The sequence below is a fragment of the Schistocerca serialis genome, chromosome 1 (genome assembly GCF_023864345.2).
Source record: "Schistocerca serialis cubense isolate TAMUIC-IGC-003099 chromosome 1, iqSchSeri2.2, whole genome shotgun sequence".
In the NCBI taxonomy this organism is placed as follows: Eukaryota; Metazoa; Arthropoda; class Insecta; order Orthoptera; family Acrididae; genus Schistocerca; species Schistocerca serialis.
Genome location: NC_064638.1, coordinates 949,334,953 through 949,352,853, shown reverse-complemented (window position 1 = coordinate 949,352,853; position 17,901 = coordinate 949,334,953). Strand labels below are relative to the sequence as shown.

The 17,901-nt window shown below is 41.2% G+C and overlaps 1 protein-coding gene across 3 annotated transcripts in view; it reads right to left on the bottom strand.

The window, feature by feature from the left end:
• Positions 1-17,901, bottom strand: part of LOC126412647 (solute carrier family 12 member 8) — a 200,744-nt gene that overhangs the window by 50,022 nt on the left and 132,821 nt on the right. For all 3 annotated transcript variants that reach the window (XM_050082350.1, XM_050082358.1, XM_050082341.1), the window contains exon 9: positions 5,655-5,854. In XM_050082350.1, coding sequence (XP_049938307.1) covers positions 5,655-5,854 — 200 coding nt within the window. The remainder of the gene's footprint in view (positions 1-5,654; positions 5,855-17,901) is intronic.

The following is a 17,901-nucleotide window of genomic DNA, read 5'->3' as shown; positions in this document are numbered from 1 at the left end:
GTGTGAGGTAACATTTCAGCTGCACTTACCCTAATCATTGGCTTGGTCATGGTAGTATAATTAACTTGTCAACAAGACTGCCAGACCTTCCACCATTAGATTTTCATTTATAGGTTTGGATGAAGTCCAAAGCATACAAACAAAATGTGAGTACACCAGATGAAGTGCTTGGTCACATCATGGATGTTGCTGCCCTCATTAGGGAACTTGCAGAAGCACTCACCCAACACGGAAGTTGACTGTTGGTTAATCAAACATTTATTGTGAACTGTACAACAGCTCTAATGAGATGTGTACGTTAATGCTTAGAGGTGACTGTGTTGAAAATATGTATTTTTCAAGTGATGCTTTATGAAACACTTGTTGATGATTATTAACTGTTGTACATGTGTAAACCTGACAATGTTTTGAATAACACACAAAATAAATAGCACTGTACATGAAATGTGTTCTATCTAAGAAACCATTCAGAATACAGCATATAACCATAAGCAGTTCTTTGCTTCAAATGAGCATTCCTGTCACATTCCTGATTATGACCATTAATCTTGGAACACCCTGTACATACACCACCCCCTAAAGGGCACACTTCTCGCTCTGGAACACTGTACATGGTGAAGAACTTGTAATAGGCGGCCATGTGGCCCCCCACCACTGATGTCGTGGCAGTTAATTCATATGCCTAAGCCAATAAATCATATGGAATCAGTGTAGTAAGATACGACAATGCAATGACATGATAGAATGGCAAAGAAAAGCTGTTGTGTTTGGACTTGCCCATAATCACACCATAGAATAAATTATCCTATTTACTGATGTATCAATGAGGACCATCTCAAGCGTCTTTAAGGAATAGTGGACAGTAACTGACTGGAGGGGTGTAGGGTGGTCTGATGAGTCACAATTCTGCCTTTTCTTAAATGATGCAAGGTGCTGAGTGTACTGATGGCCCAATATGGCGTATAACTCACAGTATGTGGTGAAGGATGTAGTTGCGGCTCGAGTTGGTTCTGTTGCGTTTTGGGGGTGCTTTCCATACTATGTCCTGAGTCCACTCATTCACATCTCCGTGAACATGAACAAGTATGTTTATTTCAAAATTCTTGGTGACCCAAGTGTTGCCCTTCCCTCTACATGCTCCTGATGACTACTCTACAGACACTTGCATCTTCTTTAGTCACTTTACTCTCCGAAAACCAACTTGGTCTTCCAAGCTAACAACAGCGTGTTCACTGAGCTGCTACTTTGATAAACACACAAGCAACCTATCACACCTCGAATGGCCCGCTAAGTCATCCCAATCTTAACCCCACTGAAAATGTCTGGGACTATTTGGGACAGTAGGTGAAATTTAGCAATCAATATCTCTTGCACCACATATGGTGGCACTACAGGATCTAATCATCATTTGTATTTGCTTCAGCTGGGAACTGAAGAAACTTGTGGACTGTCTTCCTCTCTCCAAATTGAAGACACCATCAATGCTAGAGGTGGTGATACTAGGTATTAGCATCCTGTCTTGTCCAGCATACTTACAATAACATTACAACAGTTTATAGACAAAATTATGGACACAAGACAACCATTATTGCATTCATAGATCTAGAAAATGCTACAAATAGTGTAAGATGGAATAAGTTAATGAAGATTGTCTAGCGTTAGTCAAGATTTCAGAGGAAGATGAACAGTCAGTGAATCGTATAAAAACCGAGAAGATATCATACACAAAAGCAGTCAAGTACAAGGGGCTTAGACACAGAAAGAACTATTGCTTGGCAGTAACTTGCGACCAATATTTTTCAAACATATATGGAGGGAAGCACTGAAGAATGTAAAGAGGATGTGGAAGGAGTAAAATTTAATGGTGTGGAGTCTCAAAAGATTAGATTTGCTGATACCACAGAATCAATGAGAAAAACATAAGAAATTTTAGAAAGAAAACAGAAAGATGTTGAAAGAGAAGTAAAACATAAAAATTAACATGAATAAGACCAAATTGGGCTACACAATTGTCAAAATATTACAGTATTCATCGTGCTTTCTGATATACCACTCAGACAAGGAGGTAAAAGCACCTCAGATGGCCTAAGTTCAGACTAATAAAAGAAAAAAGTTTTGCTTACATTAAGGAAACTAAATGTGATGACCAAAAAGAGAATTATTATTATCTTTGACTGCAGTGAAGCTTGTATGTTTCATAAATCTGAAATATTGGTGCATGCAAAAAGAGATGCGTCGCACTGAAAGAAGATGGAAGAGGTCTTGTGGATATCAATGCTCACAAACGATAAGGTCTTAGTAGTATAGGTAAAGAAAAATCTTCTCTATCAACAGCACAAAAATAAAGAGATCAATTAGTTGGCCATATCTATCAACACAATAGTTATCTACTTGATGACAATATTATGAAAACAATAGATTGTCATTCACGACATAGTAGAGATGTTGAGTAACAGACAGGCATAACAAAAAGACTGTTAAACAAGTAAGCTTTCAGCCAAAAGGCCTCAATCTGAGTTACACAACATACATACACATTAATACAAATGGAATTCGCACACACTTGGCCACTGTCTCTGGCTGCACAGCCCAGACTGTGTGCAACAGTATAAGATGGGAGAAGCAATCTGCATGGTGGAGTAAAGAGCAGGCTGGGGCAAGGAGGGGGAGGGATAGCAAGGTAGGGCTGGGGGATGATAAAGTGCTGCTTGTAGCAGTATACAGAGACGAGGTGGGGAGAAAGTTGCCAGCTAGGTGCAGTTGATAGTTTCGAGTGGAGATTTGGCGGGAGAAAAGGGGGGAGGGGGGGGGAGGGAGAAGTGATAAAACAGTGGGAGCATTGGTGGAACAGAGGGCTGTGTAGTACCGGTGTGGGAACAGGGAAAGGGATAGGTGGGTGAAGGGCTGTGTCTAACGAAGGCTGAGGCCAGGGGGGTTCTGAGGACACAGGATATATTGCAGGAAGAGTTCCCAGTTGCACAATGCAGAAAAGCTGGAATTGGTAGGAAGGATTCAGGTGGCATAGGCTGGGAAACAGTCACTGAAATGAAGATTGTTGCATTGGGTAGTGTGCTCAGCAACTAGGTGATCCAGATGTTTGTTGGCAACAGTTTGTCAGTGGCCATTCACATAGACAGACAGCTTGTTGGTTGTGATGCTCACACAGAATGCAGCACAGTGGTTGCAGCTTAGCTGGTAGATTACATGACTGGTTTCACAGGTAGCCCTGCCTTTGATGGGATAGGTGATGCTTGTAACTGGACTGAAGTAGGTGGTGGTGGTGGGAGTATGTATGGGACAGTCTTGCATTTAGGTCTACTACAGGAATATAAGCCAAGAGGCAAGGAGTTGGGAGCAGGGGTTGTGTAGGGGCAGATGAGGATATTGTGTAGATTCGGTGGACACTGAAATACCACTGCTGGAGGTGTGGGAAGGATAGTGGGTAGGACATTCCTCATATCAGGGCAAAATGAGAGGTAGTCCTGGCAGGGGATGTGATTCAGAGGCAGAGCCACGTGTGAAAGCACCCACATGATTTACCAACTGACCTGCCTACACTGTGAAGCCTTCTATGTTCGAATGACCAGCAACGAACTGTCCATTCGCATGAACGGACACAGGCAGTCAGTGTTTGTTGGTAATGAGGATCACCCTCTGGCTAAACATGCCTTGGTGCACGGCCAGCACATCTTGGCACAATGTTGCACCGTCCGGGTTATCTGGATACTTCCCACTGACACCAACCTATCAGAACTCCGGAGATGGGAACTTGCCCTTCAGTATATCCTCTCTTCCCGTTACCCACCAGGCCTCAATCTCCGCTAATTTCAAACTGCCGCCCCTCGTACATCACTTGTCACTCAACAACATCTTTGCCTCTGTACTTCTGCCTCGACTGACATCTCTGCCCAAACTCTTTGCCTTTACAAATTTCTGCTCGTGTCTGTGTATGTGCGGATGGATATGTGTGTGTGTGCGAGTGTATACCTGTCCTTTTTTCCCCCTAAGGTAAGTCTTTCCGCTCCCGGGATTGGAATGACTCCTTACCCTCTCCCTTAAAACCCACATCCTTTCGTCTTTCCCTCTCCTTCCCTCTTTCCTGATGAGGCAACCGTTTGTTGCCAAAGCTTGAATTTCATGTGTATGTTTGTGCTTGTTTGTGTGTCTATCGACCTGCCAGCACTTTCGTTCGGTAAGTCACATCATCTGTGTTTTTAGATATATTTTTCCCACGTGGAATGTTTCCCTCTCAGATATGCAATTGGGACAAGTCAATGAAAATACATCTAACATGAGCAGAGTACCAGCAAGTTATAATTATATATATAGTGTGTGTATTTTGTCTAATACAGAAGAAGGCCTTTTGGCCTAAAGCTTACTTGTTTAGCGGTCTTTTTGTTGCGCCTGTATGCGGCTTAGCATCTCTGCTATATGGTGAGTACCAACTATCCTTTTTATAATGTTGTCAGACCCTTGATTTCCCATTGCTGAATATTCTATGTAGATCAGAGATAATGCACAAGGACGCTAATGTGAGGAAGCAAAGAGAAGGTGAATATCTGCTACCTCAACTTTGGCTCACATTAAGTCATAGACTTTCTCAATAGTGGTGAAACATTCCCTGTCTTCTGTCACTCTTATTATCTTGTTTCTAAAGCTCTGCTTCAACTTGGAAATTTGAGCAACACAAGGTTACTCTGCAGGAAAGACTCTCTGGGTTTTCTCCTCTTGCTCAGTATACTGGAGTATCTTTAACAACTGTTTGGATATGATTTTAAGGCCTGGACACTTTTAGAGTAATTTGTATCAGGCTTAGTTACTTTTTTCCATGTTATGGCTGGATGACAAGTATTCCTTCCTAGCTGTGAAGAATTTTCTTTTGCATTTTTGATGCTACTGAATATCTCATTGGGGATTATTTCATTGATTTGTTATTTTGTCTACACTATTCAAATTTTAAAATTTTTTCTCCATAAATTTTTGGTTCTTACAGCATTTTTAATATACCCTCCCTGTTTAGCATTATTCTAGTGTAATTCTCATTTAGGTTCAATACACCCATAAAACCATTATGCTCCCATATTAAGTACTCATGCATGTGACAAAATAATTTCCAGAACTGCTGAAGATTGTTCCGTAAATGGGGTGTCCCAGCAGGAATGGTCAATATTCAGGATTTGACAGGAAGAATAATTCAAAGCAAGACAGTATAGTACACATGAACTCTAAATTCCAAACATTAAGAGTTATGAGAACTTGTTTATCTTTATTAATGTAAAATAAGTACGTCTACTGAACAAGTGCTCTTAGCTCTTAAGGCATGCATTTTAGAGCCCTTGTCTACTAAACAATTGGTTTTGGTCCATACTGCTTTATCCAAAAATATGGAATTAAAAGAGTAAGCAGCAGAAAAGATTTGTTTCACAGCCTCGAAGATGATGATCTGCTCAAACCCCTTAAGTATGCATGTTCGAGCCCATGTTTACTCAACTTTTTCACTTTGAATGATGATTCCTGTCATACCCTCGTATACTGATCATTCCTCCTGGCACAACCTGTATATAGTACAGTCTAAGAGTGTATAAAATTAATATGTAAATGCTTGTCTGCGTAACATCACTTTTTAGTCACAAAAAACTACGCAGGTTACTCACCTAAATCTGTCTTCACGTCTCTGGTGAATATCATGTGTCTGTGCCAATGCAAAGTATGCGTAATCAATAGAGGCATATGTAATCAGGAAAGGCATGGTGACAACAGGTGCAAGTGTATTTATCTGTCCAACTAGGATGAAAGTCAGCGTAACGACTGCAACCACTGCCAATGAATACAGTGGCACTTTATTGGGACCCCGCTGCAAAATGTTAAATTTAATCACTACACAAAAGTAATTATTCTCATTTTCACATTATTCATGAAGGATACAGTTATGAACATAATGGGAAACGTAAAAATAATAATACTACCTCCTGCACCACAATGAACACACATCCAATTGAGAGCCAAACTGATAATGAAGTATTAATAATTTCAAAAATGTGCTGACTCAATGTTTTGACTTCAAAATGTGGGCTAGTTAGAGAGAGAGAGAGAGAGAGAGAGAGAGAGAGAGAGAGAGAGAGAGAGAGAGAGAGAAATGCCTGTTTTATTTTTCTTTCTATCTTGACCAACACCTTCTGTCCATAACTCGCTTCAGGCTACCTTAACATCACAGATCAGGAACCATACGTACTCAGCCAAGACTGGCCAACCTCTCTAAGGGATAGGTGTATGCAACGTGGGACAGGAGGGGGCACTGTTGGGCTATAGGGTACAGAGTTTCTATTCACTTCAGAATAATGACAAATTAACGTTTGGCACTGCTGAGCATCAAGGAAAATGCAGTCTCTACACAATTTAAGTTTATTAAGTTGTCATACAGATTACTGGAAATATTGCATTTCCTTGGCACAACAGCACTTTTGGCACTACCATACAGTCAAAGAGAATGCAAAACTTTATGAAACATTGCCAAAATAGAGTCGCCAATTTGTCCACCCATACAGCTCTTACATAGTTACAGAAAAGTGCTGGTCAGATGTCTAATCCAAGTTCAGCAAGTCTGTTCAGGGCCATAGGAGTGAGCATATTTGTGTGTGTGTGTGTGTGTGTGTGTGTGTGTGTGTGTGTGTGTGTGTGTGTTTTGCTAGAAAAAAACTAGTACCTGAAAGCTAGCATGAATGCTGTTTTCTATTATTTGTTTCTCTACTCTAGGCAGCAATCCACTATACGTGAGTGCTTGCCTTCCTCTTATTTTACGTATTGCTCCATCCAAGAATTTCCATTATGGCAGAAGAACTAAAGCAGTCCCTGGAAGGAAAAAATGGCCATATTATAAGACAGGTGTTCTCATCTGTGGATCCAAATGCAAATTTGGAAAGAAAAAATTGTCATGTTCTGCACTAGAAAAGAGAAATATGATGTGAAATTTCAAAGTCTCCCCATAAATTGAAACCTTTTTGACGCCTATAGGGTGCCACATAGCACAACATGCAGTCAAAGAGTTACAAATTTCGCATCTCAGTTAGCATGACTGCAAAATAAGTTATCAACCTGAAGAGGCGAAGATGGTTTTGGTTCAGTCACAAGCTTTTAAATAAAGAGCCAGTGCTGTAAGTCTAGTTGAATAATTCCTTTTGCAGAACCTCCACAATAAACATATTTTCAAAAACATATTTGGTTAATATTTGGTTAAGGCATACAAATGATGCAATAAATCCACTAACATGATCACACCTGAAATTTTGTAATCAGTGTTACAGATTGTTCCATTACGCTTCGGGTGTGCAGCCGCAAGAAATCTCCTTCTTCTTCTAATATTTTGGCCGTATAACATTGAGCCATCTTCAGAGTGAGCCGCAGGACTGCCGCTCCAGTGCTCGCTTCGTCCCTTTATACTCGTGTACCACGCGACTGCGCATGCGGCCACAGATGCAAATGCGCCAGAGACGTAGGTCGGCGGCAGAGACGTGCATAATGCGCGGGTTGTATCTATGACTCTGCAGTCGATCTGCATTGACATATCGATGTATCATTGCGAGCTGCACTGTGACAATGTCTTTGTGAGTTTATTGCAGCAAGTGCCGGATTCCATGATTTATCAAGATTGAAACCACTATCACATGCACGGGACCGTATACATGTGGATTTCACTGGCCTCTTTCTCAGTGCTTATTGGCTATTGGTCACTGACGCATATTCTTGTTTTCTGGATGTCGTTCATTGCGTTTTAACATCCACAACTGCCACTGTTGCAGCCTTGCCCAAAATTTTTCATCTGAAGGCTTGCACATGATGTTAGTGTTTGATAATGGTCCATAATTTTCATTGCAAGAGTTTGCAGCATTTGAGATGCCCATGGTACCTGTCACATCCTTGCCCCACTGTTCCATCCACAATCTAATGGTGAAGTGGAACAGCTAGCGCGAATATTCAAAACTCGCATGAAAAAAAAAAAAAAATTGCCAACTCTTCGCCCGCTGTTGCCTTAGATCAGTTTTTCTCCTTGTAATATTTCATGCCATTCAGCGAGAAGAGCCCACCGGAGCTACTTTGTGGGTGCTAGCCAAGGACACTGCTACGCCTCCTGCATCCTCCACTTGAACATCAACCCGAACAGCTGCCATGCCTCTTTTGGCCAGGTGTGGTTGACTGTGTGCACGGTTTTGGACATCAGCCTAAATGCATTCCAGCTTTCACTGCCAGATGCCAGAGGCAGCGTCTCTGTGACATCTGCATGGTGGAAGGCCTCTGCTTGAGGCATTGTGATCAGCTTCATCTTTGCGTGGATGGCTGGGGCCTACTATCACACCATCACCTCCAAGCCTGCCCACATCAGGTGTCACATCATCTGCTGCTGCCAGTTCTCCCCTTCCATACACGTGAGGGCATCCCTCCTTGTTGGCCAAACCAGCAGTTCCTCAACTGCTTCTGACACAATCATCAGGGATTCCATCACCCATTACTGAGCACCCGCTGATACCAGTATCATCAACACCACGAGCACCATCACCAGAGCTGATGCCTGAGGTTGATATGGAAGCACGACTGGTGTCACCGGTGTTGCCATATGGCCTAAAGCTTAAATTGTGAGAGTTTTTTTGGTTGCACCTATCTGTGACTCAACATCTCTACTTTCCTTCTCATAATATATACATATATAGCAAAACTACTATTAATATCCCTTGTTCCTTAAATAAATGTCCAAAAGGTGATCTTGGCTGGGTACCAGCTATTACTTTGATTATACAGTCTCGTGCACTGAATATTTTTTCCTTGATGATAGATTACATGAAAATATGATGCCATATGAAAGCAAAATCAAATAGGGGTAATGCAGGAGTAACTTTAATGATGAATACGAAAATAAGAGTGCGGGTAAGCTACTACAAACAGCATAGTAAACGCATTATTGTGGCCAAGATAGACACAAAGCCCACACCTACTACAGTAGTACAAGTTTATATGCCAACTAGCTCTGCAGATGATGAAGAAATTGATGAAATGTATGATGAGATAAAAGAAATTATTCAGCTAGTGAAGGGAGACGAAAATTTAATAGTCATGGATGACTGGAATTCGACAGTAGGAAAAGGAAGAGAAGGAAATGTAGTAGGTGAATACGGATTGGGGCTAAGAAATGAAAGAGGAAGCCGCCTGGTAGAATTTTGCACAGAGTATAACTTAATCATAGCTAACACTTGGTTCAAGAATCATGAAAGAAGGTTGTATACATGGAAGAATCCTGGAGATATTAGAAGGTTTCAGATAGTTTATATTATGGTAAGAAAAAGATTTAGGAACCAGGTTTTAAATTGTAAGACATTTCCAGGGGCAGATGTGGACTCTGACCACAATCTATTGGTTATGAACTGTAGATTAAAACTGAAGAAACTACAAAAAGGTGGGAATTTAAGGAGATGGGACCTGGGTAAACTGAAAGAACATAAGGGATGGTTGGTTGTTTTGGGGAAGGAGACCAGACAGCGTGGTCATCGGTCTCATCGGATTAGGGAAGGATGGGGAAGGAAGTCGGCCGTGCCCTTTCAGAGGAACCATCCCGGCATTTGCCTGGAGTGATTTAGGGAAATCACGGAAAACCTAAATCAGGATGGCCGGACGCGGGATTGAACCGTCGTCCTCCTGAATGTGAGTCCAGTGTCTAACCACTGCGCCATCTCGCTCGGTGAACATAAGGGAACAAATGACAGGAATGGGGGTAAGAAATACAGTAGAAGAAGAATGGGTAGCTTTGAGGGATGAAATAGTGAAGGCAGCAGAGGATCAACTACGTAAAAATACGAGGGCTAGTAGAAATCCATGGGTAACAGAAGAGATACCGAATTTAATTGATGAAAGGAGAAAATATAAAAATGCAGTAAATGAAGCAGGCAAAAAGGAATACAAACGTCTCAAAAATGAGATCGACAGGAAGTACAAAATGGCTAAGCAGGGATGGCTAGAGGACAAATGTAAGGATGTAGAGGCTTATCTCATGAGGGGTAAGATAGATACTGCCTACAGGAAAATTAAAGAGACCTTTGGAGAAAAGAGAACCACTTGCATGAATATCAAGAGCTCAGATGGAAACCCAGTTCTAAGCGAAGAAGGGAAAGCAGAAAGGTGGAAGGAGTATATAGAGGGTCTATACAGGGGCGATGTTCTTGAGGACAATATTATGGAAATGGAAGAGGATGTAGATGAAGATGAAATGGGAGATATGATACTGCATGAAGAGTTAGACAGAGCATTGAAGGACCTAAGTCGAAACAAGGCCCCGGGAGTAGACAACATTCCATTAGAACTACTGATAGCCTTGGAAGAGCCAGTCCTGACAAAACTCTACCATCTGGTGAGCAAGATGTATGAGACAGGTGAAATTCCCTCAGACTTCAAGAAGAATATAATCATTCCAATCCCAAAGAAAGCAGGTGTTGACAGATGTGAAAATTACTGAACTATCAGTTTAATAAGTCACGGCTGCAAAATACTAACTCGAATTCTTTAGAGACGAATGGAAAAACTGGTAGAAGCCGACCTCGGGGAAGATCAGTTTGGATTCCATAGAAATGTTGGAACACGTGAGGCAATACTGACCCTACGTCTTGTCTTAGAAGAAAGATTAAGAAAAGGCAAACCTACGTTTCTAGCATTTGTAGACTTAGAGAAAGCTTTTGACAATGTTGACTGGAATACTCTCTTTCAAATTCTGAACGTGGCAGGGGTAAAATACAGGGAGCGAAAGGCTATTTACAATTTGTACAGAAACCAGATGGCAGTTATAAGAGTCGAGGGACATGAAAGGGAAGCAGTGGTTGGGAAGGGAGTGAGACAGGGTTGTAGCCTCTCCCCGATGCTGTTCAATCTGTACATTGAGCAAGCAATAAAGAAAACAAAAGAAAAGTTCGGAGTAGGTATTAAAATCCATGGAGAAGAAATAAAAACTTTGAGGTTTGCCGATGACATTGTAATTCTGTCAGAGACAGCAAAGGACTTGGAAGAGCAGTTGAACGGAATGAACAGTGTCTTGAAAGGAGGGTATAAGATGAACATCAACAAAGGCAAAACAAGGATAATGGAATATAGTCGAATTAAGTCGGGTGATGCTGAGGGAATTAGATTAGGAAATGAGACACTTAAAGTAGTAAAGGAGTTTTGCTATTTGGGGAGCAAAATAACTGATGACGGTCGAAGTAGAGGGGATATAAAATGTAGACTGGCAATGGCAAGGAAAGCGTTTCTGGAGAAGATAAACTTGTTAACGTCGAGTATTGAATTAAGTGTCAGGAAGTTGTTTCTGAAAGTGTTCGTTTAGAGTGTAGCCATGTATGGAAGTGAAACATAGACGATAAATAGTTTAGACAAGAAGAGAATAGAAGCTTTCGAAATGTGGTGCTACAGAAGAATACTGAAGATTAGATGGGTAGATCACATAACTAATGAGGAGGTATTGAATAGGATTGGGGAGAAGAGAAGTTTGTGGCACAACATGACAAAAAGAAGGGACCGGTTGGTAGGACATATTCTGAGGCATCAAGGGATCACAAATTTAGCATTGGAGGGCAGCGTGGAGGGTAAAAATCGTAGAGGGAGACCAAGAGATGAATACACTAAGCAGATTCAGAAGGACGTAGGCTGCAGTAGGTACTTGGAGATGAAGAAGCTTGCACAGGATAGAGTAGCATGGAGAGCTGCATCAAACCAGTCTCAGGACTGAAGACCACAATAACAACAACAACAACAACAATGAAAGCAGTGAATGAAAGTAGGCTTAGTAAGCTAATGTACTTACATGTTTACTGCCAAAACTTGCAATAACACTACTAGCATAGATAGCTAAACTCAAACATTTCAGCAGATCGGCAATGTCTTTCCTTCAGCTTAATCTCTCATCAATGCACAACCCAAAAATTTGGAATACTCTGCCTTAGCTGGAGATCGACAGGAAGTGCAAAATGGCTAAGCAGGGATGGCTAGAGGACAAATGTAAGGATGTAGAGGCTTATCTCACTAGGGGTAAGATAGATACTGCCTACAGGAAAATAAAAGAGACCTTTGGAGATAAGAGAACCACATGTATGAACATCAAGAGCTCAGATGGAAACCCAGTTCTAAGCAAAGAAGGGAAAGCAGAAAGGTGGAAGGAGTATATAGAGGGTCTATACAAGGGCGATGCACTTGAGGACAATATTATGGAAATGGAAGAGGTTGTAGATGAAGATGAAATGGGAGATACAATACTGCGTGAAGAGTTTGACAGAGCACTGAAGGACGTGAGTCGAAACAAGGCCCCCGGAGTAGACAACATTCCATTGGAACTACTGACGGTCTTGGGAGAGCCAGTCATGACAAAACTCTACCATCTGGTGAGCAAGATGTATGAAACAGGCGAAATACCCTCAGACTTCAAGAAGAATATAATAATTCCAATCCCAAAGAAAGCAGGTGTTGACAGATGTGAAAATTACCGAACAATCAGTTTAATAAGCCACAGCTGCAAAGTACTAACACGAATTCTTTACAGACGAATGGAAAAACTAGTAGAAGCCGACCTCGGGGAAGATCAGTTTGGATTCCGTAGAAATACTGGAACACGTGAGGCAATACTGACCTTACGACTTATCTTAGAAGAAAGATTAAGGAAAGGCAAACCTACGTTTCTAGCATTTGTAGACTTAGAGAAAGCTTTTGACAATGTTGACTGGAATACTCTCTTTCAAATTCTAAAGGTGGCAGGGGTAAAATACAGGGAGCGAAAGGCTATTTACAACTTGTACAGAAACCAGATGGCAGTTATAAGAGTTGAGGGGCATGAAAGGGAAGCAGTGGTTGGGAAGGGAGTAAGACAGGGTTGTAGCCTCTCCCCGATGTTATTCAATCTGTATATTGAGCAAGCAGTAAAGGAAACAAAAGAAAAATTTGGAGTAGGTATTAAAATCCATGGAGAAGAAATAAAAACTTTGAGGTTCGCCGATGACATTGTAATTCTGGCAGAGACAGCAAAGGACTTGGAAGAGCAGTTGAACGGAATGGATGGTGTCTTGAAGGGAGGATATAAGATGAACATCAACAAAAGCAAAACGAGGATAATGGAATGTAGTCGAGTTAAGTCGGGTGATGCTGAGGGTATTAGATTAGGAAATGAGACACTTAAAGTAGTAAAGGAGTTTTGCTATTTGGGGAGCAAAATAACTGATGACGGTCGAAGTAGAGGGGATATAAAATGTAGACTGGCAATGGCAAGGAAAGCGTTTCTGAAGAAGAGAAATTTGTTAACATCGAGTATAGATTTAAGTGCCAGGAAGTTATTTCTGAAAGTATTTGTATGGAATGTAGCCATGTATGGAAGTGAAACATGGACGGTAAGTAGTTTGGACAAGAAGAGATTAGAAGCTTTTGAAATGTGGTGCTACAGAAGAATGCTGAAGATTAGATGGGTAGATCACATAACTAATGAGGAAGTATTGAATAGGATTGGGGAGAAGAGAAGTTTGTGGCACAACTTGACCAGAAGAAGGGATCGGTTGGTAGGACATGTTCTGAGGCATCAAGGGATCACCAATTTAGTATTGGAGGGCAGCGTGGAGGGTAAAAATCATAGGGGGAGGCCAAGAGATGAATACACTAAGCAGATTCAGAAGGATGTAGGTTGCAGTAGGTACTGGGAGATGAAGAAGCTTGCACAGGATAGAGTAGCATGGAGAGCTGCATCAAACCAGTCTCAGGACTGAAGACCACAACAACAACAACAACTGCCTTAGCTACAGACTTCTGATCAAACTCTACGTTTATTAATGATGTTGTTTCATTTCCTGTACAGAACTGTATATACTGTGTTTTATCAAAATTTAATGAGAATCCATTTGCAGGAATCACTTAATAATTTTCTGAAAGACATTATTTACAATTTTCTCAGCTAATTCTTGTTTGCTGGGTGTGATTACTATACCTGTATCATCAGCAAACAGAACTAACTTCACATCTTTGTGAATATAGAGTGGCAATCATTAATATATATTAAGAACAATAAGAGACCCAAGGTTGAACCCTGTGGGACACCATTCTTGATACCTCCCCAGTTAGAGGACTCTGCTGATTTTTTCACATTATGTGAACTATTCATTTCAAACTTCTGTACTCCTCCAGATAAATATGAATTAAACAATTTGTGCGCTGTCCCACTCATACCTACTCATACTTAAGCTTATCTAGAAGAATTCCATGATTTGCACAATCAGAAGCATATTAGAGGTCACAGAAAATTTCAATTGATGACGTTCAGTTATTCAGAGAATTTAATATTTGATCAGTGAATGCATATACAGGGTGAAAAGTATTTAAACCGACAAACTCTGGGAACTTCCTGGCGGATTAAAACTGTGTGCCCGACCGAGACGCGAACTCAGGACCTTTGCCTTTCGCAGGCAAGTGCTCTACCATCTGAGCTACCAAAGCACGACTCACGCCCGGTACCCACAGCTTTACTTCTGCCAGTATCTCGTCTCCTACCTTCCAAACTTTACAGAGTTGTAGGGGACATCAAAACAAATATTTTTCCCTAATGTCATTTTTTTCCTATGAGGAGTATTTAAACCGGTAGAGGAAGATTTCTCTGGCGGCAAATTAATTAAACCAACAAACACTTTTCCATTTTTTTATGACCAAGAGACATCACATTAACACAACCCAATTTCAGTTACAGTAGATTTTCAAAAATGCCTCCGTTGACACATAAACAAAGGTTACACCATCGGATCATGTTCTCTCTGACATGGGCAACAACCCCAGCAGTATCCTGAATTGTTCCTGTTGCTGCTACTATCCAGGGAACCAGATCCTCTTCTGATGCAACAGGAGTTGCGTAAACAAGGTTGCATGTCTCCCCCCACACAAAAAAGTCCAGAGGGGACATATCTGGGGATCGAGCAGGCCATGGTACGGGACCACCTCTGCCAATCCACGTTTCTGGGAACCGTCGGTCCAGGAATCGACGCACACAACGACTGAAATGTACCGGCGCCCCATCATGTTGGAACCATATGCGTTGTCTTGTAGGGAGTGAGACGTCTTCCAGCAATTCTGGCAATTCTCTGGCGAGAAAATTGTAATAGTACCTGCCATTTAATGGCCTAGGTAGCAGAAACGGCCAAATTAAACAGTCCCCAACACCAACCCACACATTAACGAAGAACCGCACTTGATGAGCGCTAGTAACTGTGGCATGTGGACTAGCCTTACTCCAAACATGCGAAATGTGCGTGTTGAAGACTCCATCATGCCCAAACATTGCTTCATTGGTAAACAACACAGAGGATGGAGATGTAGGACGCATTTCACACTGTTCCAGGTACCACTGCGAAAACTGTGCTCTGGGTGGATAATCAACTGGTTCCAGGTTGTGGACACGCTGTAAGTGAAATGGACGTAACAATTGCTCTCGAAGGACCGTTCTTACATTCGTTGTCCCCATGTTATGTGCAATTGCACAAGTGCTGATTGAAGGATCCCGCTCCACATGCTGCAAGACAGCTTCCTCAAATTGCAGCGTTCTTAATGTGCGAAGGCCTACCTTTCCAGGTAATCTGCTACATGACCCGGTCTCACGCAGACGTTGGTACACAGCGGCAAAAATCGTATGATGCAGGATATGGCGATTAGGGTATTGTTGTTGATAAAGCCGCTGTGCAGCTCGTCTGTTGTGGTGCGCTACGTAGTTCGCGCCAACCATATCGGCGTGCTCACTCCAGTTGTATCGCTCCATTACTAAACAGACAATGCACTATTATACTGGTGGACAGCAGTTGCCTACAATTGAAGAGCGTAATACAGCCTCCACCGGTTTAAATAATCCTCATAAGAAAAAATGACATTAGGGAAAAATGTTTGTTTTGATGTCCCCTACAACTTCCCAGAGTTTGTTGGTTTAAATACTTTTCACCCTGCATAGTATTTTCTGCTTAAAAGCCTTTCTGAAAACCAAACTGGTATTTTGTTAGTATTTTATTTTTACAAATATATGAAGTTACTTTGAATACATTACTCTGCCAAGAAATTTAAAGAAAGCCGTGAGAAGTGAGACTGGGCAGTAGTTGTCGGCATCAGACCTATCCCCCTTTTTATGCAATGGTTTAATGACATCATATTTCAATCTATCAGGAAAAATGCCCTGTTTCAGTGAGTTTTTACGAATTTGGCTGAGCCTCCGACTTGTCTCTTGGGAACAAGCTTTCAGTACTTTGTCAGAGATGCCAAAAATTAAATGTGGGCTTTTACTTTTGAGTGAGTTTATTATTTTCCTTCAAAAGGAGAGATGGGTAGAATTTCAACTTTATCAGATTGGATAGGTATTTCCTCTTCTATGTACAGCTTTTCATTTTCTAATGAACGCTTGGATCCTACTTTCTCCACATATATTTATTGATCCACTTAATTGCCCACATTTCAATACAGCTGACATATAACCAATACAAAATTTGTTTGTATCCAAACAGGATACATCAAATGTATTCAAAATTGCAAATAAGGACAAACATCAGCTGTAGAATGGAATGACGACTATGGAATGACGACTACAAAAATTTGTGGCAGACCAGGACTCGAACCCAGATTTCCCGCTTATCATGAGTGGTCGCCTTACCATTTGGTTATCTGTGAACGACTCACAGCCACACCCAAACTTCCACATGTCATCAACCATACGCTTACTGCATAGTGAGTGTAGTCACAGCAGTGCCTACTCCTTTGGATACACATGCATGTCCAAAGGAACTTTAAATCGTAATCAGAATAACATAAGCACTGCAATATCATACACAGGCACTGCAATATTGTACCTGGATAGGAATTGGCATCAAAGTGACTGATGTCTTGTGTAAGACATTTTGATGGTCATGTTTCAGCAGATGACATATGCTTTATCTAACAGGCTCACAAGAATTCGTTAAGTCACTACCATCCCAGGTGATTCCTGAAATTAAATGATTGCTATGGATATTCATGAACAACTTTTGTTTGGAGCTTGCATAATTCTTAAACTAGGATGGCAGCTGGGTCTGCTACCACCAACTGGGAAGCAACAGAAAGTGAGGAATGGAAGTACCTATCTTTGTCAAAAATGAACAAGTTTCAAATATAATCACATGTGGGGAAGGTTATGCTGTCCTACTTATGGGATTGTGCAAACATGATTCCAGATCATGACATACCTGGAGAGAACATTCACCGCTTCATCATATTAAGAGCTCTGATTAGATTCTCAATGAGATTTAATTAAATGAAAGGTAGAGAAACTGTTATTATGTTCCCATATAATTTTGTAACAACATAACCACAATATTTCTCTGTGTGTTTTAATCCTATATCAACATCAAATTGTTGCCCTCAAGTATCCACACTAAATTTCCAACATAACATATGGGAGCCTGTGCCTTTGCAAGATAAGGAGTTCACAGAACACAATGGCCTCAAAAGCACATGCAAGAAACCTGACCATTAGCAACTTACCTACTGAATGTTGTCCTCATAGACCATGCACAGCAGACGTTGCTCTCACACACATGTAGGTTTTTGTATCACTGGTTGTGGATTTGGGAGGAATTACTATTTGTTCAGATGGCAGGTAGACAATAAGAACAACTTCTGAAACGGGAATTCATGTGCATCATGAGATTTGCACGGAGTGTAGTTAACAATAGAACCATATTCACCACTCTGAGTGAGGTAACAGCATTGGGAGACAAAGGCGATTCTGCATGTTTGTTAACTCTGATAAAGGGCTTTGACCTGGAGTTCAGCAATTATCTACTTTTTCTTTAGCTGCCTGCTGACTGCTTTGCATGTCTTATTTGACAAACCCAAAATTTA